The 27,961-nt window shown below is 35.7% G+C and overlaps 1 protein-coding gene across 5 annotated transcripts in view; it reads right to left on the bottom strand.

Annotated features, from left to right (window-relative positions):
* Positions 1 to 27,961, bottom strand: part of TPX2 (TPX2 microtubule nucleation factor) — a 50,470-nt gene that overhangs the window by 16,610 nt on the left and 5,899 nt on the right. For 2 of the 5 annotated variants that reach the window (XM_039864018.1, XM_039864013.1), the window contains exons 3-12: positions 20,778 to 20,953; positions 18,781 to 18,903; positions 15,749 to 15,875; positions 9,986 to 10,114; positions 8,999 to 9,127; positions 7,406 to 7,527; positions 6,300 to 6,451; positions 5,140 to 5,311; positions 3,132 to 3,273; positions 2,248 to 2,464 (exon numbers count right to left, since the gene is read on the bottom strand). In XM_039864018.1, the coding sequence (XP_039719952.1) occupies positions 2,248 to 2,464; positions 3,132 to 3,273; positions 5,140 to 5,311; positions 6,300 to 6,451; positions 7,406 to 7,527; positions 8,999 to 9,127; positions 9,986 to 10,114; positions 15,749 to 15,875; positions 18,781 to 18,903; positions 20,778 to 20,883 (1,419 nt within the window). In that variant the 5' untranslated portion in view covers positions 20,884 to 20,953. Of the gene's footprint in view, positions 1 to 2,247; positions 2,465 to 3,131; positions 3,274 to 5,139; positions 5,312 to 6,299; positions 6,452 to 7,405; positions 7,528 to 8,998; positions 9,128 to 9,985; positions 10,115 to 15,748; positions 15,876 to 18,780; positions 18,904 to 20,777; positions 20,954 to 21,531; positions 21,641 to 21,723; positions 21,747 to 27,961 lie in introns of those variants that run through there. The other 3 variants (XM_039864015.1, XM_039864016.1, XM_039864017.1) reach the window with 3 other exon arrangements.

Raw genomic sequence — 27,961 nt, 5'->3', positions numbered from 1 at the left:
GTCACCTGAATGTCATTACCACTTCACCTGAGTGTTTCTAAAGTACGACAAACTGCCAAACCAATTTCCTAAATCAGTGTTTCTAAAAGTGGAGTTCAGGTATGACTGGTGACATGGAAGAGGATGGGAGGTGGGAATGTAGACTTTTTTTTTTTTTTTAATAATTGCATATTTTCCTAAGAACCTTCTGTTTTAATACAAGAACATGGATCCCAGAACCATACTCCCTATATTCATATATCAGCTCTGCCACTGGCTAGTTTGTTATCTGGGGCAGGTTATTTAACCTCTATATTTCCTAACCATAAAATGGATTGATAATACTATCTATAGTGTTTACTTCACAGGGTTACTATGAGAATTAAGTAAGTTATTATATAAAGTAAATATTTTAGACTAAAACTTGGCCCATAATAAGCTTTATGTAAGTAGTAGCTACTATTGTTGTTATTCAAGGCAAAATATACTGGTTTTCCATTTACATAGTGATTTAATGTTCCCTTTAAAATCACTTTAAAAATGAACTGATTTTTAAGAATATATAAAGTCATTACTGGTATATGAGATACAAAGATATAGCAAAAATCAAAAGGGTTGCATGTGAATTAAAAAACCAAAAACTTGTGGCAAGAAGAAAAGTCAGGAGCTTAGAGAAGATGTTATTAAAAGCAAGGTACCAAATGAATATTACAGAAGGCTTGAGAAAGTCATTTCTCTTCTCGAGCCTTGGTTTTCTAGCATGTAAAATGAAAACATTGAGCCCTTCTGGCTCTAGGATTATTAAATCTGTATATAACATACATTTCCCATATTGTATCTAGAATACTGTTTCCTCAGCAAGTAATGACAAAAGCAGCACAAATAACTTAGGTGGGAAGAATTTTCTTAAAATTTGGTGTAACAGAGTTTGGACCTTACAGCAAATGAGCATCACGGAAGAGAGAGAGGGGGAGGGGGAAGGGGAGGAAGGTAGGGAAAGGGAAAGAAAAGAAGAGGAAAAAAACCATTGTGACTTGCAAAGAGGTCACATGCAGAAAGCTCTCAATTCAAAGAAGATATGGGGTTCCAGAAGAGGAGAAGAACCATTTCTAAGCATCATCATGCTTTTTTAAAGCCTGGAAAATATAACTTCAGGTTGCTTCTGACTTAGTGCTAAGAAAACAGAATAAACAGAAGTTAAGAACCCAGTATTTGTACGGTTTCACTTGAAACCATGGTGACTCTAAAGGGCAAGCAAAAAGAAAGAGGACAGGAAAAGAGAGTTCTTAGTACTTGAACAAAAATTAATCCAGACTGAGGGGAGAAGATGTTTCCCCACCTCCAAGGAAATAGAACTGAAAACCATTTTTGTACTTACGCAGGTGCCAAATTCCATTACTAATATTCTTAGACTGTGGCATCTCTTCCCCACCATCAGACTACAGTAACCCACTTCTCTAATATAGTTTCCAGTTGTTCCTCTTGATGTACTTCTTTTTTCCAGCTTAACCAACCCACTCACAGTTCCAAGTAGCTGCCCTTTTACGCTTTTTGTATATCACTCCTACTGCCTGGGATGCCCCATCAGTCCATTTCATTTGCATTTCTACAAGTCCAATTCTACGTATAATGGAGAGACAATATAATTAAGTATTAAGATAATGGGCTCTGGAGCCAGAGTGCCTGAATTCTTACCCTTGCTCCATCATTTACTAGCTGAGTGCCCTAGGAATGCTACTTAACCTCTCTGTCCCTCAACTGCCTCATCTCAAACTAGTGGTCATTAGGGTTAACCACCTGGAGGGCTTGTGGTCAAAACGAATGGCTTAACGTAGGAAAAGGGCTTAGAGCAGTGCCTGGAATGTAGTAAAAGTGTCAGCTATCATGACAGTGACAACAATGTGAACACAACCAGGACAACTACTACTATACATTGTTAAGGCTCAGATCAAATGCCTCCACAAAGCATTCCCTGAGCCTTTTACCTGGAAGAAATCATTAACTCATTTGAATTCCTAAAGTACTTTCAACTGTCATCTCTCTTAAAACACTTCTGTCTCATTTTACATTATTTATACATATGTTGTCTCCCTTACTGGACTTTAACTTTCCTGAGAGCAAAATCCACCTCTGATAATGTCTACTTATCACTTACAGCTCCTAGCAGGTGCTCTGATCATAGTATCTACTCAAACACGTGTAGATGGGTGGGTATTTGGTCATGAGCAGGGCACTTCTGCCAGCTCGCAGAGCCTCAACCATTCTTACCACAACATCTTCCAAGATCTTAGTTGGGCAAGGTCTGGAATGAAATTCAAAGTGTTCATCCTCTGATTTCTTCTTTGACTCACGCTCCTGGATTCTTTTCTCAATTTCCAAATCAAAACCAATAGGTTGAGTGGGTGGCTTCACAGGTGGTTTCTTGGGCAAGATGGGTCCACCTTCAAGAATTCTGGGATCAAGTTCTCGTGCTTTGAATTTGTATCTGTAAGTGAGAGTGTAAAAGAAAACCACAACAACAACAAAAATTTTTTTAATAAAACGAAAACTACACAAACAACAAAGTAGGCCAAAAACAGCAAAATAATAATCATTAAGATTAGCCAAAAAAAAAAAAGATAAGTCATCATGCACAGCAAAATTTCAGCTCTCGCTAGCCATTATCTGTACCTCTAGAGCAAAGAATAAATGAGAAAGTCCTAACGGTTCCACCATACTTTAAAAACTGGGGTTTCTCTTCACAGACGAAGCTTCCCCATATGTTCAGGTACAAAAAGAAATGAAGGATACAAGAGACAAACTCCAGTGCCACCCATATTAAGTTCCAATTTCCTCCACTGAACAATCCTTTGGGGGCCATGAAAGTGTGGGACCTACTTAAACTAACCTGGAAGGACACTCCCTAATTAGAATGGTAGGCTCTCCCACCCCAACCTCTGCATTAGTTTTTTACCAGTTTACTCTCAGGACATTTCTATAGCTCCACTTTCAACCCTTTAATCATAGGCGTGGGGGCACAGCCTACAGAGCCAGTAACTCAAATGCCATTAAGTTCTCATGGCAAGAAAAATACCAACTATCCCCTTCTAGAACAGAAAAGAAAGTGGGCAGGTTCTCGGAACTCTTTCTCAAATACTGCCAGTGGGACTTACTGTTGCAGTTTCTCTAGCTCCTCGGCCTCTTGATCTGCCGTGCTTTTGCAGGTTACAGGCCTTGAACGCCATTTGGTTTGCAGGACAGGAGTCTGTGGGTCTCTGGAAATCTTGGCCACAGCAGATTTGGAGGGTAACAGAGCTGTAAATGGAGATCACAGATATTCACCTGGCTTCCAAGACCCTGTTTACCGGTAGGTGCTGACTCCGGGTGGCAGCCCAGAGATGCCCAAGCACAGAGTGGCTGGCCCTCTACACTCAGCTCATGTCAGTCAACTTGACAAACATTCAGTCCCTTCTTCCCTATCGCTCTTTATTGGGGGATACGACAAAAGTAGCCTTTGAGTAAACTCTACTATCGTCTTCTGAACTTAAAACCACTCATGTCTAATGAATTCCTTATCACTGATGGCACGGGCCTGTACTGCTTTTCTATGGATAACTATTTTGCTTGTTATTGACAAATGAGATTTTTGCTTATTCCGGCTTTAAAATAAGACCTTCCTAAAGACCAAATAATAATTTCAAATTTTATAAACTCCCTAAAAGCACCTATATCGAAGCCTCAAGACTATCTCTCAGAGAAAGTAGAATGGAGAAAAAAAAAAAAACTATGTCAAAGCATCAATATTAAGACCATCATTACCACTCATAGACAACATTGATTTACCTAGCCAGGGGCAACCTTGTCGATTTTCATAATTATAAATGAATCCTCTAATTTAGATCTTATCACATAAGATATGAAGATAGAAACCAAATCTATTTATTTTAGAAATAAGCCAGGCTTCAAGTATATATATAACTATTATTTAGCTATAACTCTAAGTAGCTTAATTTTTATTTCTATTTGCCAGGACCAAAATTCTAAGAGCAGGACATATTAGACTCCAACAGTCATATACTATTTGAATAGTCACATTTAATATTTAAATTTCCACTAGGATTAAAAAAAAAGACATTTTTGTAATATAAAACTTGACAACTGGCTACTAGAACAATATAATAACAGTATTAAGAAATGCTATACCTATAGGAACTTGTCTGGCTACCTAACACAGCACTAAACAATGCTTATGCAAGGCAGAAAAACCTGAGACCTTAAAGGCACAATGATCAGATTCAGATTCGGCCTTATCCAGAATGCTAGCCTTATACTCTGGACAACTATTTTATACCACTTCCGTGTTTCAAACTTCCTTCCCTTTCTTCTTGTAGTAATTACTTTCATAAAAATAGAAGCTATTAGATTAGAATCCTCTCATCTCTTCACCACCAAATCCACACACCCATCAGCATTTGCATCTATTCCTCTCTTCCAACCTCTTTTTTCGAAGAACTCCACCTGTGCTAAGTATCTCTCCCTTATCTGCCTGTACAGGGACTTAACCATTGGCCATCTCCTTTCTCTGCCAGAGACTCCTCAGCATGTAGAAACGTTCTACCTATCTCGCACCTCCTTCGACTTTGTCATCTCCCTCCACATGCACAGCACTTAACAAAATTTGTAATAATCTATTTGTTTCTCTCTCTCACTGAATTAGAAACTTGATATTGAGTAGCACCAAGTCCATTTTGTTCATTTCTATATCCCTTACGCCCAACACAGCGCCTGGTTTGCAGTAGTAAAAAAATTTGTTGAATCACTGAATAAAAGCACACAACCTTGAGTGAATGGAATGCCTTCATTTTCTATAAGTAAGTAAGTGTACTGTGACATTCTGACACAAGGCAAAGGTATCCTTGATATATAATGACACATCACGTAACCTTGATTCCCCTTGGACATTTACTAACCAGGAAGATCAAGGTGGTTGATGGGCACAAGTGGACAGATAGCTGGGTGGTTTGAGAAATGCTCAACAATACATTAGTTATCTGTATGGCACATGCCATACTTTAGTTTAAAAGTCAGGATTACAACTAAAGACAAATTTGTGCCTAAGATGTAAGCAAAGGAAATTCCAGGGGAGACTCCAGCTAGCTATGATTTTGGTAAGAAACTTACTAATATCATCCTTCTTGCTCCTCAAGTGATATCTGTTAGGGGTTCGTTTATAGAAGGCTTCGACTTGCTGTGCAAAGGGCACATAAGGACTAGCAGTTTCATCAAATGTTCTTTTCTTTCCTTGGGACAGGTTGAAAGGCTTTATAATGGTACATCCTTTAGTCACTCGGGCCTGTAAAGAGAGAAGTTATTTCTCAAATGAAATGTTACAGAAGCTCAGATCTACCAAAAGTCAGGGGTCCAGGCAAAACCAAGATTATTATTCCTAAGTCTGTCAGTCCTTGAATATGAGTTATAACCAGCCTATTTCCATCTTTTTTTTTTTTTAATAAAAAAGGAAGACAAGATCTAGCATTTAGCAAATTGTCTGTCCTACAGGAGTACATATACACTGATTTTTCACAAGCATGTTAATGTTTTGAAGCAATCAAGAGCGAGTTGTCTTATAATTAGAAGGAAGCAAAAAAAGCTGAAAGGCACCTCGCCCCCAATTTGATTAGGCTTCTGAGTCTGGATCAGGTCAGGGAGCTGCCTGAATCGCCTGAATGCCACGCTCACGCATGGTCCCAAAAACTGACTGTTGAAAAAGACTATTAGAAGGATCATTCATTTTGATAAAACTGGCCTCTGACTGGAAACGAAAATCTTAAAGAAAGAAGCACACTGCAAGGATTAAGACTTTAAGGACTGGACTGACTTCAACAAATGATGACAAAAATTGCAAGTAGAGATTCTTAGTACCAGAATTTTTATTTAGGTTTGTGACTGTTTTTGTTAGTGGTCTGGTAACAAAACTGCACAGGATTTGAGTGGAGTGCCCCAAACCCGCTGTCCCATAAATTTTGTTATATTTTGTACACAACTTTGCAGACACGGATTTTTTTCAAGAAATCTGTAACAGCACAAGCTGTAACAAGCCTGTGCTTACAATCTGCCACACATAATTCTATGTTTTATGTATATTCTGAATTCAGTTTCCACAGCAACTTGGTAAGATGGTTCCCAAAGACAGTGATTTATCACACAGCTAACGGGGGGCAAAGTGAGGATTTAGCTCTATTTTAACTCAATTATGTTATTATAAGTAGTGACCACAAATGCTACACCTGAAATCCTCATTGAAATTGTAACAGGAATATTCATTTAGTCCATTAACTTACAGGAGATGGAGGATGCTTTCGAAGTTCAGATGTAAAGTTCACTTCTTTATACTCCTCCTGGTTCTTAGGATGTTGTTTGATTCGCTCATCTGTGCGGAAGTGGAAGTCGACTGATTTGGTTACCTGGCTCACTGATTTCTTCGCAGGTTGCCCTGAGTGAGGAGCAGAGTAAAACACACAGGTAACACTAAGAATAGAGAACATTAGCAAATCTCCCTTCATCTAGTCTTTTTGGTACTTGTATTTCCATGGATCTAACTTTGTTCACTCTCTACATATAACTACAAATTTGAAACAGTCCTCAAGGACACTAATATATGTGCAATATTCATTGAGTTCTGTTGGGTTTGAGGCCCTTTGGTCAGATGCAAACTATAAAGAGGTAGCACAGGGGAAAAAAAATCCCATTTCTCAGATGTGGTCATAGCTCTGAAGAGTAACTAGAATACTTTTGATAGGCAAAGCTCTGAATTGACTTTAAAAGCCATTTAACTAAACATCTCTAAGAGGGAAACTCTATAAACTCAAGGGGCACTTTTTCCAACCCCGTAAGCAGGGCTTTCTAGCTTTAATTCCATCAATAATACTCTATGCCAGAGCAAAGCGGAACTCTGACCCCTTCGGCTCCCTCAGTCATACTTTTCTTCCATAGCTACAACTGGATTCACTCAGCTCTTTTTTCCTCTGCCTAGCGTAAAATGGGAAAACAACAAAAACTGCCCTGCCCAGTTACTTTATATTCTGTCTTAATCCTAGTCCCTTCTTTTCCTAAAACAGAGAAAAAGAATTAAAAGGAAAAGAAGGGAGGAATTATTTATACTTGAAGAAATGAGGAAAGGCCTCATGGAAAAAGGCCTCAAAAGATGGGTGTGACTTCAACAGAGGAGAAGAACAGCACGCTGTAAGAAAGAGCCAATGTATATAAACATTCTAGGGAATAATATTTGTGATATAAATGGTACCCATATCCAGCCTTCTAAATAAACATATCTTTTTATGCCAACTGCTGGCTGAGAAAGCCTTTTTGCTTTATAGACTTCAAAAAACCCTACCAAGATTATGAGAGGCATTCCTCATAAATCAGATTCAACCAGACCCAAGCTGACCTGCTCCTGCAAGAGCAAGTTTCTTAAATTCTTCGTTCTTTTTCCGCATCTCCATCACCTCCTGCTGCATTTTCATGCTCTTCTCCAGCTCTTGCTCCTCAGTACTTTTCAGAATCTTCTGCCTAAAGGGCAAATCAATAAAAGAGATGAGAGGCTCAATGATTCAAAATAATCTAAAGGCATTAGATTAGATCTTTAATCTGTGATAAAATAATCATCCAAACCAAAAAGTATTATCTAATAGATTGATACTGGCTTAATTAGATAACCTATGGTGGTGGGGAGGGGATTGAGATGCACAATTTATACCAAAATATTGAACAATTCTCAGTAAAAAAAATAACTAAAATAGACTATAGACGATATTACAAAAGACCCACAAATTTGACTATTTAATGATTAGCTAAAACTAAAATTAAAATACTAGTAGAATGAGGAAAGTATTTACAACAAATGTGGTTAAAGTTTAATAATATATACAAAACATATACTGTGATAGAGAGGACAGACATAGGAGTAAAGCCAACCAGAGTTCACATCTCAGCTCTGTCATTTCATTTTCTGCCTATGTGATCTTGAGAAAACAATTTAACCTCTCTGAGCCTCAGGTTTCTCCACTGTAAAATAAGGAATATACTCATCATCAACAGAATATTTGTCACTATTAAATCAGATGTTTCTGAAATACCCAATGCATAGTAAAAGTTCGATTTAGTAGTAATTATTAGTAATGAGAATATTACTAAGAGTACTTGTAAATGAATAGAAAAGGAAACAGACAATTCACCCAAGAAGAAGCTACAGTAATACATGTTTTCAGCAATCCAGCAAATAAAAATTAAAATAATTTGATGCCATAAATATTCTATCAATTAAATTTGAAACAATTTTAAAAGTGAAAAAAATTTCAATGCAGATGAGACTACAAGGAAATAAAAATATTCATTCAAAGCTGATGGCACTGTTAATGCATACATTCATGTCGAAAATAAAATTGGCAATAAACATCACTAGCCATAAAACCAGTCGTACGTACCCTTTGATCAAGGAATTTCTCTTTCTTTAGCCTGAGGACTAGTCAAGGAAAAGGCTCTGTCTATAAAGATGTTCACTGAATACTTCCAATAGTGAAAAATTGGAAAATGCATTTTCAACAGGAAATAGTAAAATATTTCTATTGAGAATATTAACAATCTATCGAAAAAGTATAAATGTGAAGATAAACTACAGGAAAAAAAAAAGTCTCTGGTGACTTTAAAGAACCCAAAGGTTATTTATAGACTGATTGTGAAAATATGTATTTTACTTGAATGAAGACCAGAAGAGAGCTTGGCAAAATAAAAACTGTTCAATTTAGGTAGTAAGAACCTTTACTAACTTTTTCCTTTTATATTTCTTTTAATTTGTTTTAATAGTATATTTTTTCTAATGTTTAAGACTTGAGCACCCGCCAGGACATAAAACAATTCACCTCACCATGGTTATAATTTCTGGAGTTTCCCAAGCTCCATGTGTACCAAACAGACTACAAATGCACCTGTTTGTAATTTTATTCTATTGACTCTAACGTTTAAATTCAAAAAAGAAGCATACCTCACAGGTGGTATACAAGACACTGTATTCCTGCCCTTGGCTTTCTCTGGGGAAGACTCATTCTTTTCAGAAGTATCTTGATGAACACTGCCTTCTTCCTCTTCTTCTGGCTTCTTTTTATTATTAGAACTTGAGTTCAAAAGGATGAAAAATATCTCTTAATTCCTTAAAGTATACCCTGCTCTACCCTCCTTCCCAAATCTACCATATATGGCTTAAATTTTCTCACTCTTTATGACAACAAGCATGCTTCAACCACAAAATTCTTCCAATAGTAACACCAGATTACATATACCAATGGCCACAATGGGTAAACTTTGAGAACGCCAATAGAAGTCAAGGTAACGGCTGTCTGGTGATGGTTCAGGAGAGTAGGAGGGATTCCAACTGCTCATCATCAAATGCATAAATGGCAGACAGACAGCTGTTTATCCAATATCTATTCCATTTTCTTTCTTATTAATAGAACTCCAATTTTGTTTGGAGCAACAATGTACAAAGGCAAAAATACTGTACTTGCGACAACTGCCTCTAACAGCAATTAGGAGGGATCCACGACACAGCTGGGCAACTAAGATAAAACAAAGATTTCTGGAAAATATTTCACTTTTGTGATATGCCCCTCTTCCTTTGTCTCCTTCTTCCCTTGAACATAGATATGATACCTAGAGATATAGCAGCTATCTTGTGAAAAAGAGGCAACAAGCGCAAGGAAGAAACTAAGAAACAGAGAGCAGCTATCTTGAGCAACAAGTATGAAATAAAAGCTAAGACTCACAGAGATGCTGCCCTGACATTGTTCAGTCACTGAACAAAGGCAACAGCAAATAAATAACTATTCTGTAAACCATTCTAGCTAAAGAGGCTACAGCAAAATACATTCCCAACTGATAAAAATAAGAACAAGTACCATATATTCTGTTTGCTATTAACTACAGTAGCAAACAAGGGTAAAACCTATGCCAGACAGAGGCTGTGGCTACTTACACTTTCATTCTTTTGGAGGGTAGAATTTCGTTGATTATTACAGGAGTAGCACATCTCTTGGCTTTTATTTTTACATGGTGTTTTTCTTTCTGTGCCAGATCCTTCCGAGCAGAGAGTCTAGCAGATCTTCTATGGTAGAAGAATTGACAAGATTTATCTAAAATGAAAGCATCTACTATATGCAAATGTTCTTCAGAAATATGAAAGTATGTCAAACTACAAAGGGTTATAAAAAGTTTAGTGGTATTATTTCCACTCAAAATCAAATCTCTTCTTGTCTGATAGTTCTTGAAATTTCATCATAAAATGTTGGTATTTAAATGCATTGGTGTGTAGAAATTAGATCTCAATAAAGCTGACTTTTTTAAAGGCACTGGCAATCACCGAGAATTCCCTCCTTTTACAGGTAAGAATGAAAGTTTAAAAAGGTGAGGTGACTTTACCGACCCTGTTACAGAGCTAATTAAAGTTAGAAATGAAATTATAGATCAGGTCTCCTAAAAACTGACTATAGTATTTCTTTTCTCCTTTTTTAGTCATGCCCCCTTTTTTTTTGTTAAAATATAACACATAACAGAAAGTATGCAAAACAAAATTTAAGTTAAATGATTACAAAGTGAAGACTCATGAAATCACCACCTAGGTTATAAAACACAACGCTGGCAGCAGCTGCTATTTTGACTTGTCTTACAATAACCATTACTTTTTCTTTATCATTGTACCACATAGACAAGCATATTAGTTAGGAAAGAAACAAACAAAAACTTTATATAATGTAATGAGAATGCTGCAAGTATTTTGTTTTATCTGGTTTATTTCACTCAACATTATATTTGTGAGATTCAACCACACTGATTCATGTAGCTTCAATTCACTGTTTCCAATGCTGTAGCATGCATTGTAGGAATGTATTGCTATTTATAAGTCTGCTGCTGATTCTCATATATGTCTCTTGGTGCACATGTGCACATGTTGCTGTTGGGTATATTAAGTCATAAGAGTGCTAGGTCATACGACTAGCACAACTGAAGTTGTTTTCCAAGATACCTGAACCAATTTATGCTTAGACTGGCAAATTTATAAGAGTTGCATTGCTCTACATCCTCTTGAACACTAGGTATTATCAAGTGATTTAATTTTAGCCATAATAGTATGGAGAATTTCACTGTGGTTTTAATTTGCTTTTCCCTGATTAACCAGTGAGACTGAGCAACTTTTCACGTTTATTGGCTATTTGGTTATCCTCTTTCATAAAGTGGTTTCATAAAGCGGTTTCATAAAGCCTGCCTGCTTTCTATGGGTTCTCAATCCTTTCCTAATAGATTAGTAGGGATTCTTTAAATATTATAAATATGTAGGTTTTATCTGTTTCAAATATCTTTTCCCACTAAGGGGGTTGGCTTTTAACTCTCTTTATAGTATCATTTGATTAGATAAAGGTGCTCAAATACATTAACCCTCTTCTCTATTATGGTCAGTGCTTTTCTGTGTGTATCCTATTTAAAAATTCTTTCCATATTCCAAGGTCATAATGATATTCTCCTATACTTCCTTATTTGAACTTTAGCTATCATATTTAGATCTACCATTTAGATCTACAACCTACCTAGAACTGACTATTTTCTATGGAGTTACGTAGAGTCCAAGTTTCATTTTGTTCTTTTGGATATCCATTGTCCAATCATTGTTTAATGAAGAGAGAAGGGAAAAAAAACACCCTTACCCTACAGGTCTACAGTACCACCTTTGTCATATATCATGTACATACATGAGAAAATGAGTTTCTATTTGATTCCACTGGTCTCACTGATCCTTGGGTAATACCACAAAGCTTTAATTACTATAGCTTTATAATATATCTTGCTATCTACGAATACTTCAAAAGTATCTTGGCTATTCTTGGACCTTGGAATTTCCATATAAATTTTAGCATCAACATATCATTGTCCAAAATGAAAACCATTGGGATTTGTATCGGTATTGCACTGAATCTATAGATCAATTAGGGAAAATTGTTATCTTTATAATATTAAAGCTCCTAATCTGTGAACATGGTATGTCCTACCATTTATTGGGATCTTGTATAATTTCTCTCAAGCCTTTTTGTATAAAAGTCCTAAACACTATAAGACATTATTATATATTCAAATTGTTATGCTATTGCATTGAGTACCTAATTTAAGAGTGTTTATTATGGAGAATTTAAAACATTAAAAATTAAAAGAATAATAAAATGGACTGCTAGGTCCTTGTTATCCGGTTTCAAGAACTATCAACTCAGTCAATCAGGCATCAATTTTCCCTCCATCCACTCTCCTAGATTTTGAAGCAAATCCCAAATATCCTGTCTTTCATCTACAAATATTTTCATACTAATCTCTAAAAAATACATGGAAGAGTGAATTTATCAGGCAAATTATTTATATATCATTACAAAATGTAGACAAAATATAAAAATCTGAATATCTGAAGGCTCTGGCACGTGACCAAAAGCAGGCAGAAAACAGAGGAACATTTGTCCATGAAAAATAGCAACTGCAAAGGTTAAGAATTATGAGTTAGTAGGTTTTTTGCCTGAGGGTGCTCCCCAAACATCAGAGAACTCCAGTCTTACTGGATGGAAATTTCTGAGATGATAGAACTCAATGCCAATATATAGCAGCTAGAAAAATCCTGGAAGTGAAAGAGCTACAGAAAATGTCACTCAAATTCTGAGCAAAACTCTGCACAAACTCCTACTTCATTGTTAAAACTATGCATGTTTAGGGGAGACCCAGGGGGCCTAGCAAAAAAGCAAGCAGAAACTAATGAGGAATACATTCTAAAAAGACATAATTACACTAGGTTTAAGAATGGTGAGTTTGCTTTTTTGTTAAGTGCATTCTGCAATGTGTATATTGTAGGATAGCACAAAGCTAAAGTCTTACTAGCACGAAGTATCAGAAGACAAACATCGGGGCTGGCAGAACAGCTGGAAATTTAAAGGGAAAACTCCAGATGCAGGAGCATTTGAGATCTTGCTCCCCAACACATGTCATCAGTTTGGCTCAAATAAACTCTTATTGAAAAAATAAATTTAAGAACTCCAGATGCAAGAGTTTATATTCAGTCTTGGCTGACTGCTAGCATACAGGAGACTCCAGGGAGCCAGACTAAAAAAGCAGCAGCTATATATGCAAACATATAAATGGCCAGTAATCACATGAAAATGTGATCAACATCATTAGTCATCAGAAAATGCCAATTAGTAACACAATGAAATATCATTAAAAAGACTCACAATACCAAGTGTTGGCTAGATGTGGAGCAACTGAAACTCTCATATATTGCTAGTGGGAATATAAAATAGTGTTAATTTTAGAAAACGTTCCGATTGTTTCTTATAAACATATACTTAATAGTATGACCCATCGATTCTATTCCTTAGGTATTTACCCAAGAGAAACACTGTCCTCATAAAGACCTACAGGTAACTACTCATAAAAGCTTTATTTATAACAGCCCCAAACTGAAAACACCTCAAACGTCCATCAACTGGTGAATGGATAAACTGTAGTATATTCAGTCAATAAAATTTATTATCAGCAATAAAAAGAAATAAAATCCTGATACATGCAATGGCATGGATGAATCTCAAAAGCACATGCTAAGTGAAAGAAGTCAGATATAAAAGAGTACATACTATACAATTCCATTTATACAACTATCTAGAATAGGCAAAATTAATCTGTGGTGACAGAAATCAGAACAGCGGCTGCTTCTGGATGGAAGGTGGGAGAGTAAGAAGGTAGAAAGAGCAATCAGGATTGACTGTAAAAAGGGGCAGGATGAGGGAAATTTCTGAGATGATAAAAATGTTCTGTACATTTTGGATATGGTGTTGTAGTTGCTTGGAGGTATATATTTGTCAAAACTAACCAGACTATATATTCAAGATATATACATTTTTCTATATGCAAATTATACCCCAACAAAATCAGTCCATTTTTAAAAAGACTAGGAAATCTAAAAATTAGAAAGAAGGCAAAGCACACGAAGACATGACCATATTGGATTATTACTTCAATTTAACATATAATGATGTTATAAACTAAAAAGAATAATTGCTGGGTGTCTTCAGGGAGAAACGGCTAGGAGACGAGATTCCAAAACATTAAAACATACATTTGTGGTAAAATTTATTTATCCATTCACCTCTTCCATGGAAAAATTATTATGACAGACTACAGCCTTGACTGTTAACTATTCTGTGTCAAAGGAGTTTTGTCATCTTTTAGCCTATCCATCAAAACAATGTGAAAATAAAACAGTAGGGAATTTGTATGATTGTCTACACCATTTTATTGTATCTGCTGTTCCTTTCTAGATTAGGCATCTCTGGATTAAGATAAATCTGAGACCTGATAAAATGGCACTAGTGTTTTGCCTCTTATTACCCATTTTCAAAACATAGTATTATTTACAAAGTACTGTCATATACTATCTTATTTGGCCCTTTCTTACAATTAGCCTGAGAATAATTATTCTCAGTACACTGAGGTTTTAAATGGTAAAGGGTACCTGCCTTAAAAAAAAAAATTTCAAGTCTTCTGACTCAAAGCAGCTGGCTTCCTGTCATACAATGATTTCCAAAAAGCATTCTAGAATTCAGCAGAATAAGGGACAAATTTAGTAATCATATACGTATACAAAATGGAGAATTCAGCAGAATAAGGGACAAATTTAGTAATCATATACATATACAAAATGGAGAAGAAATAAGGGACAAATTTAGTAATCATATACGTATACAAAATCATATATGTATACAAAATATTAACACTTTCTTAGATTCTGAAGAAATCTATAGGATACTGGGTCCCTTTTCCACATGCCCTACTTCACAATTTAAACATGGAACAGAAACCATAGAATCAACCATTAGCAATCTCTTAAGACTCCTGTGATATATACCTAGCTGGTTGAGATTTCAAAGAATTCTTTGACTGTAATGAGCTTCTTTACCAGAAAAGATTACTATAAGCTTATATGATACCATCCTCAAAAGGTGATACCCTTATGCTAGCATAGGCTTTGCAAAGGGTAATTTCATCACTCTGAGCAATAACAGTATAAATATCCTGTCTTTTTCTTCCTTGAGGATATTCTAGGTAGCATCAAAGTATAAAGCAATAAACAGTGGGTTGGTGGTAATTATTAGATGGTGAAAAGTTTTTAAAAATCTAATTTGAATAGATATTTGATTAGCGCCATCTGAAGGCAATGTTAAGACTCACAGCAACCAAATACTACGTTTTTGTGATCAAAAAGATAATACTGATACAAAATGCAGCATTCAAAGACATTAGATGTTCTGAGACTGCTAGTGCCAAGATTACAGATTAACCTACCCATCCATCCATTTGTTCATTCATCAAGCATTTATTCAGCTTCTGCCAGAATTCGTTAAGCACTGTTTACTTACAATGGGGAAAAAATCTGTCAAATATTCATACAAATAAATGTAAAATTGCAATTCATGTTGATGGTGCAAACAGTAAGGGCTTTGGAACCGAACCGATCCTGGCTCTGAAATAAACTTACCTTGGACGAGTAACTTAGTACCTTTGAGTCCTTATCTATGAATTAGACATATTATCTACTACAACTCATAACATAAAGAGTCTAATATAGTATGAGACACACATTAGGTGCTCTGTCTAGTAACCATTCTTTAAACATTATTAAAATAACCACCACTTTCAAGCTCCAAGACAGTCTTACCTCTGAGACTGGGCAGGAGTATTTTTGGAGATGGTTCCCTTGACTTCCAGGGAAGAACAAGCATTTGATGGAATGGACTGTTGCACCAGATTTTCTTTTTCTGCCTCTTTGTAATTAGTGTTGTCAACTGCATGAGAGTAAAAACTAGTCAGCACTGAAATCCCAAAGAAATAAGTTGGAGATGATACAACATACATACACACACACACACACAACATAATACAAAATTCTAGATTGCCATTTTTATATATATGTGAGTGTAAGCAGTGGAACATTTAGTTCCAGTGAAATCTTACACAGAAGACCAATTTATAAAAGCTACTTTGGTTGAAGTAGAAATGAAGTATCCAGGGCCCTGCCCATTTGCCAGCCAAAGGGACTACCTAAAGAAAAAATTGTCCCCAATACATCCTCATGACATTTTAAAAAGATAAAAATTTGAAAGCTTCCACAGAGAAAAAGAAATTACCCAAGATGTAAGGAAAATAGGATAAGCTGGATTCCTCATCAGTGACACAGGATAATAGAAGATAAAAGAACAATGCCTTTAGAGTGGTCAAAAGAATTTTTAAACTATAATTATATATGGAGGCCAAACGATGACATTTTCAGACATGTGAAAATGCAAAGTCTTCTTCTCCTGCACCTAATCTTAGGAAGTTCCCTGAGGATGTATTCCAGCAAAATGAAGGACAGAGGAAAGAATACAAAAAAGAAGGCATAAGAGCCAGGAAATGAGGCAGCAGAGATAGTCAGATATTAAGAAAAATAATGTCCCCTCCAAAAGCAGTTATAACTCCCAAGGATCATTGTCCAATATGAAACAAACTATAAGTATGACAAAATTTAAATAATTGATGAAGCTTAAAGAAAAGAGAATCTACTTGACCTTGATGTCAGGTTATCGTTATGTGGCTCAAGGGTGTAACAAGGAACTGTGGAGAACCAAGAGAACCAAGAAGAAATGTAGTTGGCATCATACTAATTGATCTGGCATTGTACAATATTTATATAATCATAGTAATATAAATATTGCTGATATAAACAAACTACGAGATATTATGGGTATAACCACAATTTAAAACAATAAGAGTAAAAAGATGTAGCATTTGAGAAATGGGACTGGGTAGAGGGATAGGAAGGGGAAGAGGATCATTTCAAAAAGATAAAGTAGTCAAGTCATCAAGATGACAGAACCACTTAAATATTGATGCACCTAATAAGAGCTTCAAAATAAATGAAGCAAAAACTACAAGAAAAAATAGACAAATCCATAATTATAGTCTAAAATGTAATACTTCTTTCTCTAATTGATGAAAGAAGTTGACACAAAAATCATTAAGAATATAATAGTCATAAATAATATATAAATGAATGTGCATGGCTGTATTCCAATAAAACTTCATTTACAAAAATATGTAACTCAGCAAGATGTTAAAAATTATAAACATATATGCATCTAACAACAGAGCCTCATACATATGAAGAAAAAACTGACAAAACTAAAGGGAGAAATAGACAAATCAACAAAAATAGTTTAAGACTTCAATATCCTCACTTTCAAAATGGATAGAACAATTAGATAAAAGATCAATAAGGAAAGATAAGACTTGAGCAACACTGTCAAGCAATTTGACCCAATTGACATTTATGTAACTTTCCACCCAATGAGAGCAGGATACACATTCTTTTGAAGTGCACACAGAACATTACCAAGACAGACCCTATTCTGGGCCATGAAACAAGTTTCAATACTTTAAAAAAAATTTAAATCATAAAGTATGTTCTTTGACCACAATGGAATTAAATCCACAAAGAAATCAATAACAGAAAAGATTTCTAGAACCCCTGCAAATACCTGGAAATTAAATAACACATTTCTAAACTAACACATAAGTAACTTGCAACTAGTAGTTAATCCTGGAGCTCTAATGAACAGCATAGAGATTACAGTCAACAATACTGTATTATAAACTTCAAAGCTGCTAAGATACTAGACCTTAATTATTTCTCAAACAAAAAAGAATTATGTGATATGATAGAGGTGTTAATCACATTGCAATATGTAAATGTATCGAATCAATATGCACTCTTTAAACTTATATAATGTTATATGTCAATTATATCTCAATTAAAAAAACCATGGGTCAGAGAAGATATCAAAAGAGAAATTAAAAGTATTTTGAATGGAATGAAAATGAAAACATAGCATATCAAATTTGTGGGATGCCACTAAAGCAGCACTTAGGGAGAGATTTACAGCAGTAAACTCATTAAAAAAAAAAAAAGATCTCAAATCAATGACTTCAGCTGCCACCTTAAGAAACTAAAAAAGAAAAAAAGAAAAAAAAAATGCATATTGAACCCAAAGTAGGTAGAAGGGAAATAATAAAGGTCAGAATGGAAATCAATGAAATAAAAAACAGACTAGAAAAAAATCAATGATAAATTGATTGTAGTGGTTTGTACAACTACTCTATGAATATACTATAAAAAAATGAAATGTACATTTTAAGGTGAATTGTATTATGAATTATATCTAAATATAGCTATTATTTTTTTAAAAAAAGAATCATTTTCAAGGATTTATGACCTATTAAAGAATGCCTTTTTTGTCCTGATCTAACAGACAATATTCTACAGATTTAGTAACCACCAGTTCAAATGTCAATCATCTTTTAAAATCAGACACATGACTCAAAGAATTCTTTTACAATGGCAAGCAGTACATTCTTCTCTCCTACTGTTTTATTTCCCAACCAGACCCATTTAAGTTATCTTAAATCTTATCATAAAAAGAAGACAATTATGTATCTGGCAAACAATTCTACTTTACCTTTAATTCTAAGAGATTATTTAAAAAGTGTAGCACATCATTAGTTTCGCATTCACCATAAAATGAATCAGCCCATTTCACCAATAATAAACCAAGGGATACGGCATTTAGGTAATTCACCCCAGATCTCTCAGGCTCCTAATACACTATTCCACCATTCTGCCAAGGAGCTTTGTATCAACAAGTTCCCTCTCACCTGGTCTCAAAGGTGTGACAATAGCTTGCTGAGGATTCGCTTTCCTCAAAGGAGTTTTGTCCTGAAAAAGCGCTCCTGTCCCATTCTTCCCAGGAAACTTATTCTCCAAATTGGCCTTCTCTTCTGTGAAAAGTTAAGAGTGTCATCCTCTAAACAATCAGCAAAGAAGCAAAGTAAGTCAGTGCCATGCACTTAAAATGGAGTCTCAAGCTCCCTACCAGTACACTTCTAATTCATTTGGCAAGTAAAAGCAAAGCTCTAATGATCAAAAGGAAATGAATACACATTATACATCAGAGATAGAGACTATAAAAACTATCGCTAAAACATTGGCAACAGTGAACAATGTATTATAGAAAAGAAGTGCAGACTCTGCATGTATTGTGAATAGCTCTTTATCTTTGCTTGATACACATTTAGGACCATACAAGTGTGAATTGGCCTTATCCACCACCCAGATACATGATGTTCCTGTTTAAGAAACTGTAGCCACCAAGATCTACAGGGCTGACAAGGGGCGTCTCATAGCCTATCTGCGTTGAGGTTCTCCCTCAACTGGGGTGGTGAGAAGGGAGTGTGGGGTGTGTGAGGATGGAACAGAGCAAGGCTGTCTCAAAGAATTTTATCTTAGATTCTGCCATGTCCGAAAGTCAGTGCAAAGCAGTGAAATGCCTGTTCTACCAACCGCCTATCAAGAGATAGAAGTGTCAAAAATGTGGTGAGCCCCAGCAATAACACTGTGCATGTACATGGATTGCAACTGTGTTAAAAGATATTATTTGGAAGAAATTAGAAAGTTATGTTAGAGCTAAGGTGGTCTGGAAAAAAAGAGTGGGATTTTTTTTCTTCCAAACTGTACTTAATAGTATTGTTAATACTATTTCCCCTACGTTTTGTTTTAAAGAAAAACTTAGAAAAAGAGATAGACAATCCAGCCATTTCTTTGGAGTTTCAGTGGAGCAAGGGCATGGAGGAAGACCCCTATAGGGCAGTTGGCCCTCTTATCCACCTTTCTTCCCACACCACTTCCAAGAACCTCTCCTCTTGGGATCCCCAGTGGATACAATTAAAGTCCTTTTCCAAGAGAATGGCATATGCCATCATATTTGGACACTATTATCAGTGACAAGTATGGCTACAAAGGACTCATTTTTGTCCCCCCAGCACACAGTGATTTCTCTTAATAAAGAGGATAAGGGCAAGAAAAAGAATAAATAAAGGGGCCCCAGCAGCTACTAGCCTGATATCAAATATTATTCCAAAGTAATATAAAAACATAACCACATCTTTATTTATCGTTAGCCTGGTGTCAGGGTATGTGCCATACCATATTACCCAACATCAGGCAATCCTATCTCTGTTTGGGGATTGGGTTCTGAGCAGCATAATCCCTCCATTTAAAAATGAATTGGGAAGAGGTAGCAAGAGCAAGGTGAGTGTAGTTATAAAACAGCAATACAAGGATCCTTGTGATGTTAGAACTGTTCAGTATCTTGACTGTGGTAGTAGATACATGAACCTACACAGGTGATGAAATCGTGCAGAACTTAATACACATAAACAAAAATGAGTACAAGTGAAATGAGAAATCTGAGTAAGATTGGTGGATTATATAATGCCAATATCCTAGCTGTAATATTATATTCTATGCCCAGTGACAAGTAGAGCAAGTTTTTATGTGGCTGTCATAAGTACAGACATGTTTTTGATTTCTAGAGTTTCATTTGACTTTGTTTCATCATATTTCTGAAGAAATATGGATTTCTGGATTTTCCCTTATGTCTCTAAAGCTTAAATACTTGTCATTCTTAACTGTAAAATAACATTAATTTGTACTTATAGTCCATTCCCCAAATACTTCAATTATTTGTCTCATATCATGGATGACAAAGTACCTTCGTGCAGACAGGAATTATATTTTATTTTCTTATAACCCCTTCTATTTTTTGAAAAGTCTTCAAAACACTTAAAATGGCCGGGGAAAAGCAAACACTTACCAAACCAAGAATCTATGTCTTGGGTATCTTCCTCATCATTCAAAGATGTAAAATTGATGAAGTCCATGGGAGCGTCATAGGAATAAGAGGCTTTAACTTGTGACATTGTCCCCACCTTGGTGCAGAAGAGCTGTTTTTTACCAGTATTGGTATCACTTTTCTCAATAGGTCACCTTCTATGGAAAGAAATGGTTCAGAAAATTGTATGCACCTTAATGTAAGGTACTGATTCCCTAGTAATTACTTAGCTTTTACTACCACATTTGCAATTCTGAAAATCATCTGAACAATATGTCTTACTTTTTAAATCAAACTAAAAGTTAACTGTTCTTTTTGGTAACTTGAAGGTACTCCCTGAGGTAAGTATGTTGGAATTAGAAAGAGGAAAAGTTTGATGAGTACTTACAACATGCCATGCACTGTGCTCAGTGTTTTATGTTCATTATTTTAGTTTCCTCTCAACCTACCATTTCCTCACTTCTAGCCACCCCCACATCAAATTTACTCTCTGCCCTGAATAATCCAATTTCTGAAACACACCATTAAATTTTATACCTACCAACCAAAATCCTACTCATCATTCAAAGTCCAATTCAATTCTCTACAAATCCTTTCCTAATTTCTACCTATCACACAAAATTGTTGCCTCTCCAAAGCCATAGTGCTTTATTTACCATCCAATTTTATATTAACTATGCAAACGTCTCTCCTAGTAGACTGTAAATTCCTGAAGACAAGGATGGATTTTACTCACTTGTGTATACCTCATCCATCAACGTGCTTAGAACAGTATTTTAAAGAAAGTGTAAACACAGTTTTGCCGATATAGGTTTTCTTTCCTTATTTTCATAAAAACATTGTCCCTGGGCAAGAAGGAAATGACTTTAAAAAATACATAAAAGGTACAACATACAGATTAAGTAAAAGGAACAAATAAAAGACAGACCCAGCCTACTTCTGTGTACAAACTTCTACACTCTGTCTTGTGGAAACCTGTGGTTTAACGTCAGCCCCCAATCCAGCCCTGTATGGTTAAGAAAATAGTTGTAAGTAGCCTGAAAAATAATCTAAAGGCCATACTCACTGGCAAATAATTTCCTATGAAACTCAAAGAACCATTTGTCTTCATCCAGAGAACAACATGTACTTAAAGTATTCTTTATCTTAGAAGTAGATACCAGTAATCACTTGCATACACATTTGTTGAATTAAGTATCTTTCTTAAGCCCTATTTTATAATTATGATTATAAAAAATTAGATCACAAAAAAGCTTTTATTAAAAAAAACTACAGTGCCACACTATTCCATATATATTGATATATATAAATCTTTTTTAAAAATGGGATCATTGACATTTTGCATCTGCTTCACATATTGTGAGCATTTTCCATGCCAACAGATAATGATATACTATTATTTGATGGCTGTACGATGATTTACTTATCTCTATTTTTTAGGCTTTATCCAATACTTTCACTTTAAAGATACTACTAGAAGAATATCCTTGGAGCTGAATTTCGGTACACGTCCATAATTCTTAAGATAAATTCTTAAAGATGGAATTGCTGGCTCTTGATATATACTGTGAAAATGTTCCTCAGAAGAGTAAATTCCCATTGACATTACCAGAGAGGTGTGCCATGCCCCAAACTGTCACCAGTTCTGGGTACTGACAGCCCTCAGTGCTGACTTTCTCTATATTATAACACTATACCTATACTCTTTGAGAGAAATCATAAGGTAAGTTATATCCAACCTCGTTGCTGCTCTTGGTTTAGCCAGCATTTCATTAGCTTCTCTCAGTGGCCTTGGATAATTCAGAAGGTACTTCAGTGCCTCAGAAACATTTGTTCTGATATGTATTTATTTGGTTTACATAGTGACATAAATCTACACACCAGAAAACTTCATCTTCCCACGGTCTCCTATGAACTCACTGCACTCACAGATACCTTAATAACTCCACAGAAATCTTTTTAACAATGTCCCAGCTGAGGTACTTAATGTAGATATATGACAGTTTAGAATTGGGAAGCAGAATCTTAGATAACATCTAACATTTGCAGTTTATAGATAAGGTTTAATTAATGCAAAAAAGGGTTCCTCCAAGACCACACAATAATAATACAAATGACTATGGTAAAAACAATTACCAAAGGTACTTACATGTGCCAGGCACCATGAAGTACTAAATACGTACTATTTCTAATGCTCTCAACAATCCTGTAAAGCAGCAATTATTATCCCCATCCTAGAAGCTGAAGCTAAGAGAGATTAAATGACTTGTGCAACACTGCCGTTATATAAAGGCAGAAGGAGACCTAGACTGAGGCTCCTGACTTTAGTACAATGTTCTTTCCACATCATTTTGCCTTCTAACTCTGTGAGTTAGAAAAGCATGCTAATGTAGTTCAGGTTTCTGTTTTCATTGAAAATAGTACTATATTTTTTTCCAAGTAGATCCTGCCCCCATAGTCTTTTGCCCTGAATAGAAGACTCTTTATTATCTCCATTCTAAATTTTTCACTCTCCCCTTTTCTACTTTCAGTATTCAATTTAACTTAATAAGCTATTTGTTAGCGGTCCACTCATATTATATACTTACCAAGAGCCATAAGATGTGGGCTTGATGACATCTAAACTCTTTTTCACTAATATTCAAGGATGAGACACCAAGTCTCATACAAAAAGTAGATCTAGTCTCAGACACAAAGGAATTTCAAATCTAGACTGTAGCTAAAGTCCTATCACACTCAATAAATAAGATGGCATATAATATTTAAGTTATATAGTATGAACTAAAAGCATAAAGAGAATTATAGATTAACATGGCTTAAATCAAGCCACAGTTAAATATTTTTCATCATCAAAAACAGTAGGAAGCAGTTAACTTCCTGCTGCCTAAGGAGCTCTTAGGCCAAGACCTAGCATAATAAAGACCTTCTGCTTCTATCCGTTCCTTTGATTTGGATGTGTTCTGGGCAAGAGCCAACTGCCCTAGACAGAAAACAAAACTGGAAGCAGGGTGCTTATTAACAAGCTATTGAGGAAGTCCAGGAGAGACACAGTGGTAGTTTGGGCCAGGGTATTGATCACGGATAAGTGAATAGACATGAAATAAATCTTGAAGGTAACAGTGAGAAGATTCAGTGCAAGACTGGATACAGGTATGAAGGAAAAGAAGGAATTGAGAGTAAATCCTAGTGTCTCTTGGCTTGGAAGTTAGATGGACTGTGGCATTATTGACTGAGATGGAGAGAAAACAAACAGAAGGGGCTAAAATCAGGGGTTCTATATAGCACCTGTCACCTTTTGAGAGGACTATATCAAGTATCCACTTGGGTACCTAGCAGCTACTTGGAAAGATAACTCTAAATCTCAGGAGAGGTCCAGGTCATGCATAACACTCTGATCTCCCAAGGTAATGTAGTCTACAGAGCACTGACCCAAACATAATTTTCAGCCCCAATTCTTTATTAGTTCTTGGATCCAGAAAGAGTCACTTTATTCTTCCCGTATTTATTAAACATCTGCTACTGTGTAGCACACTGCCATTGGGATCTATTTTGAAAGAGTTCAAGCTTTTCAAGGACACCAGGTATTAGGGAACTTAGTACCTAGAATGGGTGCCCTAGTAAAGACATGGACCTCTCTCCCTCCAGCAAATGAAGAGGCTCAAGGAGCTGCCGCTACAGTTCTTTCTCAGTCTTGGTGGAATGCAGTCATTTTAATTTTCATGATAAAGCTAAAAGAGCACTATTTTATCAAGATGAATCGGGAGGCCCTGACGAATTATTTCTGGGGACTGGCTGTCAGGCAATTCAAGTGTGACTAGATGAACTTGAATTTGATTATCCTGTTAGTCTCTGTAGAATTGTAACAGCTTTTCTCTGATCGAACTCTCACTTAGTCCTGGCTTACCTATATACTTAAGAATCAATTCCTGCTGAACTTCATTTGAAGTGTATGGTTCCCAGCTCCTATGTTGCACCTAACAACATTGAATTAAGCAGTATCTTTGTTGTACCCCCACCTTCTCAACAATGGTTCTTGGTACGAGACAAGTACTGTGTGATATGTGGCTATGCACACTTCAAAGAACACTAGTTGACACTTTTTTATGGACCACACAATTACTCCCTTCCAAAGAATTTCACCCAACCTTTCATCTGTGAAATCTAGAAGTTTGTGCCCTTGGACATTGAGCAGCTACACAGAAGTAACCCAGTTTAACAATGCCATATGGCATTTTATTTTTATGTATCTACATGATTTTAATTCATCTTAATCTATTGTAATCTTCTCATGATACATTTGAGAAGAGGCCATTTGTGTTTTTAACTGTCAATGTAGACACGAATCCATGAATAAAACTTGACATATTTTGTTATTAAAAAAAAAAGTAGGAAGCACACTCTAATGGAAGTCACCTCCTTGATTGCCACCTTCCAAACCTGGAGCAGCCACAGGACAGTTCTGGCCAATGAAAAGGCAGTAGAATCTGCTGAGGGATGCATAGGAGACCTTTCCTGATATAGATAGCTACAGTCCTTGTTCCTGCCCTTTTCCTTCACTCTTCTTGTCTTGAAGGCAGATGTAATGGCTAGAGCTATAGCAGCCATTGTGTACACATGAGTGGATGGCCAAGAGTATAACAGACATTGACCCTGACTCACTGAGCTACTGATCAGTAATGATCAAATGTCAGCAATCATCTAAGTCCAGACACTAATATTCTTTTTGTATAAGCCATTATAGTTACATTTTGTCACTTATAGCCAAAAACAATCCCAACGAACACAGAAGTACAGAATTCTAGCCCTGTCTCTGGCCATTTACTAGATGTATGTGGCAAGGGGCAAGTCACTCTACCTTTCTTCCCATAAACAAAAAGAAGATATTTCAAATGCTATGACATACACTATCATAGATTTTATCACTGTCTTTTGACCTACTGATGATACCTTTCCTCTCTTTGACCAAATTTCTATTCAAAGGACCCTTAATGAAGATTCCCCAGTGACTGACAGTGACTAAAATTCCCCTTCTGCTAAGAGGAAGTTTTCCTGTTTTTGTGAACAAATATGCTGGAAGACATGGGAAAATCTTGGATTCCCATGATCTTAATGCCTAACCCAGGTCACTGGGAACACTTCCCAGGCAGGAATGTAATGAAGACAACTAAAGCTGGGGGAGGAAAGAGGCAGGAATGTCATTTGCAGCAACCCCACTTAGCCTCCTAAAAACCAGGATTCCATCAAAGAATGTTGCTGAAAACCACCTGGAAAGTATTCAAATTTAACCCCTCACACTCTTTTCTCTTTTTTAAATTATGGAGCTACACGGCTAGCCTCTTTGGAGTGCAATTTGCTTTTTTCTTTTTGAGAAATTTTGCCAAACATAGAAATTTATCTTCTAGATATGTAAATATAAGGAAGTTCACTGTAGAATTATACATATGTAAGTATAAGGAAGTTCACTGTAGAATTATTCATAAAAGTCAAAAAACTAAAAACCCAAAGTCCACCAATAGGAGATTGGTTGAAAAAATTATGGCACAAATGTATAATGAAATAGTAACTTTAAAATTAGATAACTTTACATATGTGATTATATGTACAGAATGAGCTCCAAGAGCTATCAAATAAGAAAAGCAAAATGCAGAAGGGTGTGCTTACATTCATGTTAAAAAGAGGAAAAGGGTAATATATACCCTTGTAGAGACATAAGACTATTGCAGAAGGAGACACAAAAGTGTTAACAGTATTTCAGACTGAGAAGAGAGCTGGGACTTCTGGGTCACTATATGAACTTTTCTACTCTTTGAATATGTTTTATTATACAAATGCATACATTTCTAGTTTAAAGAACTAGTTAAGTAGTATTTATTTCCCCCAAAATCTGTGTTTACAGTCCAGAAGTCACTGGGCTTTCTGGAATTTTTAAAAATATTTTTAAATACAGCAATAATTATTAAACCTCTCGATTATTGGAAATATTGCTTCATATTTACATGTTTTATAAATTGGCTTCTAACTTCACATATCCAAATGTTACACATTCTCTTTTTTAATTTTTCTGTATAAAAATAAAATGTTCCAAGGAACTGACTTAATAAAAAAAAGTACATAAACTTGGGAAAAGAGTTAAAAATAATAACTACTAATTACTAAGTACTTAATGACATGCCAGGTACTGATGGCAATGTTTTACATGTATTAACTCACTAAATCCTCATAATAACCCTATGAAGTAGGTACTGTTATTACCTTCATTTTACAGAAGTAGAGGCACTGAGAGATTTATTTGTTCATGGTAACACAGCTAACAAGTAGCAGAGCCAGGATTTGAACCCAGTGAGCCCCTAAAGGGCCCTTATCCACTGCACCATACATTGCCTCTCTTATTTATTTTAAAATAAACATTTGTATAGATCAATATCAAATATCAAGGAACAAGAGACAAAACCATTTATAGGTAATAATAACTTCCAAACACTGTCTGCTACAGGCCAAGTACCTTACCAGGCACTTCACATAAATCATCTCATTTAAGTGAAATAAACAACACAGAAGGTAGATATCATCATCACTATTTTACAAATAAGGAAACAGACTCAGAGAAGTTAAGCTACTCCGAGATCACCAACTAGTGCAGTAGTGTTGAGTTTTAAGACCAGAGGTCAATATAATATATAGGGTTTTCTACAAATATTCCTTCAAAAATGAAGTAGGTAACCAAATCTTGCCAGTTAGACAAAAAATAAACTCTGCTCTATACAAAAACTAAGCATCACTGACAAATCATAAAGAACACTCTGACAGATTAAAAGCCCTATTCTAAATATACCAGGAAAGCTAAATACACCTGATCTTTATTTAGGTGAAATTTTTAAATCTCAATACTCTTTTTAGCATGAACTCTTTTTTAAAAAGCTTCTTTTGAGCTATCTTTTGGTGTACTATGGCCAACTAAGGCAACCATCCCTGTGTCCCCTCCCCACAACAAATAAATAAATACATATCCATTGAGAAGTCTGATTCTCCTTAATAAAAGATGACAGCATAAGCACATGAACAAAGCCAAAAGTAACTATGGGATTATGCCAGTTTCACCCCCACTGCCTCTCCCATAAATAATATTAGGATGTAAAACCTTCAAAAACGAAAGAGCTCAAGGCTTA

This window comes from Pteropus medius, unplaced genomic scaffold (genome assembly GCF_902729225.1).
Source record: "Pteropus medius unplaced genomic scaffold, Ma_sr-lr_union100, whole genome shotgun sequence".
Classification (NCBI taxonomy): Eukaryota; Metazoa; Chordata; class Mammalia; order Chiroptera; family Pteropodidae; genus Pteropus; species Pteropus medius.
This window is presented reverse-complemented; position numbering and strand designations above follow the sequence as displayed.